Source organism: Arvicola amphibius, chromosome 4, assembly GCF_903992535.2.
Source record: "Arvicola amphibius chromosome 4, mArvAmp1.2, whole genome shotgun sequence".
Classification (NCBI taxonomy): Eukaryota; Metazoa; Chordata; class Mammalia; order Rodentia; family Cricetidae; genus Arvicola; species Arvicola amphibius.
The window spans coordinates 47,150,594-47,154,175 of record NC_052050.1 but is presented as its reverse complement, the minus strand read 5'-3'; the positions used below and the strand labels follow the sequence as shown (position 1 = coordinate 47,154,175).

The 3,582-nt window shown below is 43.1% G+C and overlaps 1 protein-coding gene across 1 annotated transcript; it reads right to left on the bottom strand.

Moving 5' to 3' along the window:
* Positions 1-874: 874 nt before the first annotated feature.
* LOC119813233 (putative olfactory receptor 3A4) lies at positions 875-1,810 on the bottom strand. Its single transcript, XM_038328446.1, has one exon. The coding sequence runs from the start codon at positions 1,808-1,810 to the stop codon at positions 875-877; it is 936 nt and encodes a 311-aa protein (XP_038184374.1).
* Positions 1,811-3,582: the final 1,772 nt, after the last annotated feature.

Here is a 3,582-nt window from a genome sequence, read left to right as displayed (position 1 = left end):
TCAGGATGACATGGAGGGAACAGTTGCTTTCATGTTCAAGTTGGAGGTACAAAAGAAAATTATATTCAATCTGGGAGGTTTTTCCAGAAGTTGCAAACCTTTTTTATAATTAAAGGCCTATTAATGAATCTATATTGACTCAAACAGCCTGCTTTTCAAGATGCTTCAATGAGCATCCTTCTACAATCATCTGTTCTTTGCTGTAGGTAGTCCAATGGGAAACATTATGTCTTATCTCTATGGCTTTTCTAAATGATGACATTCCCTGTTAATTATGTTTTTAAATCTGTTTTCTTTTTATTTGTTTGTTTCATAAATAAGTATCTTTAAATTTCCTCAATCTGAGCCAATTTCTTTGGAACAAAACAAATTTGGTTAAGAAATAAAATTTTCTTAATTCGTAGTTTTAATTGTTGGGATTGTTCTTTTTAATCACACTGACATTTCTTTTCCTACTCTTTATTGCTCACTCCACCACTTCACCTTAAGGTACCCCTCCTCCTTTCAATAATTACTTATACAGCTTTGCTCTAGGATCAAAGCCTTGCTCTGGCATTCAGTAGTTCTGCGGCTTTGAGGAAGTTACTCAATCTCTCTGAAGTTAAGTTTCTTGATCTACAATTTGCAAACTCCACGCACCTTACATGATTAGAAGAATTAACTTCGCCCTGGCACTAGCCACTTAGTACCTTGTTCATGGCAGTGATCACATAATTGATAGTTATTACTATTTTAGGGAACTTCCCTTCCTAAGCAAGAACATTCCCCATTTTATCATACCCTCACTCCACTTACATTAGTCAACATCACTTAGAAGCAGTGAGTGGAGCTGTATCATTGGTTAAGGCCAGAGGAAAGGAGTATCCATTGGGGGCTACCTCCCTGTGAGCACCTTTCGTAGTGCACCCTGCACATCAGGGTTCCGAAGGCTGTAAATAAGTGGGTTCAACATGGGACTGATGACAGTGTTAAGGATGCCAATGCCCTTGTCCTTATCGGAGGACTCCACCGACCCCAGCCTCATGTAGCTGAAGACACCTGTCCCATAGAAGATGCCCACCACAGTGAGATGGGAACTGCATGTGGAGAAGGCTTTCTTCCTGCCCTCAGCAGACCGGATACGAAGAACTGCAGCTGCCACGTGGCCATATGACACTGTGATGAGGACCAAGGGGACCACACCCATGAAGGCTGCTGCTGCAAAGAGCAGCTGTTCGTTGAGTTGGATGCTGGAACACGAGAGCTGGAAGAGCTGAGGGAGATCACAGTAGAAGTGATTGATTGTGTTGGGGCCACAGAATTTAAGAGCAGATAAGGCAACAGTTTGGGTCAATGCATTGCTAAAGGAAAATACACATGACAGGCACACTGAAGCCTTCTGAATCCTCCAACTCATGTGGGTGTTGTAGGTGAGGGGGTGACAGATGGCCAGATAGCGATCATAGGCCATGACAGTCAACAGGAAGCAGTCTGCCCCAGCCAGGAGGTGGAAGAAGAAGAGCTGGGAAAGGCAGGCACCATAGGGGATACGTCTGTCATTGGAGAGGAAATGCTTCAGCATGGCAGGAACAGTGACGCTGATGCATCCAACATCTAACATTGATAAGTTCCCCAAAAAGAAGTACATGGGGGTGTGGAGTTTGGGTTCAATAAGGATAGCAGCCAGGATGCTGAAATTGCCACTGATAGTAGCTACATAAGCAAGAAGGAAGATGACAAAGAGGATAGGCCGCAGAGCTGGAGTCTCTGTGAGCCCCAGCAGGACAAATGTGGTCACACAGGAATCATTTCCCGAGGCTCCCAGATCCATGACTCTCTTCCACCAGTTATCAGCTGAATGAAGTTCAACAGTGGTAAAAGGACGGGGACATCTTGGTAATAAACATCAAGCATTGTGATGTCCAGGAGCAGCCAGGATGCGATGCCATAGCATACACAAAGGAAAGAAAGTTAAAGACAAATGCTTAATAAAAAGGTATGACACATCCAGCACTTACTGATATAAAGCAATGGCATCAGGCAGACTGAGACACACACACACATTGAAATAACAAGGGGAAGGAATGTGATGTTTAGAAGTTAGAGGAAAAGACTGATTACCTGAGTCCACAATTATATAAAGGAAACCACTCTCTTCAGATAGTAGCCTGAACAGTTTGGCTATACAAGATCTTGTAGCATGAAAGGGAAGCTTCCAGAGGAGAGGGGACATGGTCCTCTTCCCCAAACTCTAAACTGTACATATCATCTACAGTGGCCCTAAATTAGGGAGATACCAAGATCTGAAGGTGCTCACATCTCTTATAGAAGATGGAATAGTGTTTGCACATAGCCTATGAAATCCTCCCATACACTAAGTCATTTCTAGATTTCTTACCCTGTGTCTATGCTGCCTGACTTTTTGTTATTTTACATTGTTTAAGATACTGACATGGAAGAGGGATTACCCTTGTACTTCTCAGAATAGACATAACTTTTCCACTTATTCTTGAAACATGGCTGAATTCACAGATGTGGAACTTACAGGCAGATGACTAGCTGTAAGGGATGTTAGTAATAACAAGATACCCAGACCCTCCTATTTTACTACCCAAAAAAGCTGTTTGTCTTCTGTTTCCTGAATTCAGTTTTATACCATCTTGCTTGCTATCACAACGCCACAGCCTGCTATAGAGCCCTAGAGCCATAGATGGTCCCAATATGTATAGTCACTTACATGGCGTCCCCTGAGCCTCACAAAATCACACAGTGATTTGCCTCAATGAAGAGAAGAGAATCATCACTTGGGTGCATCCAGACTCACATTGAAAATGGTTAGAGTTGGAGATCCTCAAAGGCAATTGGCATGACCGGAGGAAGATGCCTCCTGATGAACAAGATCCGTAGGTCCCAGTAGGCCAAATGCTATCAGAGGTGCTGAGCTTTTCTATGTGAGCTTGATTAGGCCAATACCTCCAACTCAGTATCTCTAAAACTCAGATGCCATCATCCCTCTCCATCAACTACAGAACAAACTCTTTTGAGAATAGTCTGGTTATCCTGGCAGATAGTGCCTCCTTCTTTCTTTATCACCTCTCAGCCAAGTATCTGAGCCTTCCAAGGGCCACCTTGGAGGAGAGAGGTGCCATTCCAAAGGCCAAAAATGAAATCACTTGTATGGAAGTACAGTTGAGAGCAAGGAGTGAGGACTCTTGGAATGACACTCACTCAGCGAAGGGGACAGACACTTCTTGGGCAGAGAGGATGCCAAATAGTCTTCACACCTGGAAGTTTATCAAAGACAAAGAAACAAAGAGACAAACAGCTTGGCTGACATCATCTTCCCAATGGGCTCCCTCTTCTTCACATTCTCCCTGTGGAGGCATCTGAAATTAGAACATTCCAGGGGCTGCCAGGGCACCATGAACACCTGCCTTCCCAAGACACAAGAATTCCCAGTGCTTTGGAAATGACTTAAACTTTCTCTGTGTTTCAAATATGACCTTCATGTATGTGGCCAAATTTCACATATTTATTGAACAAATGTGTTTTCAAACTCACTTTTTTTTAACAGTTGAGATGACTCTCCAAAAATCTTCACAG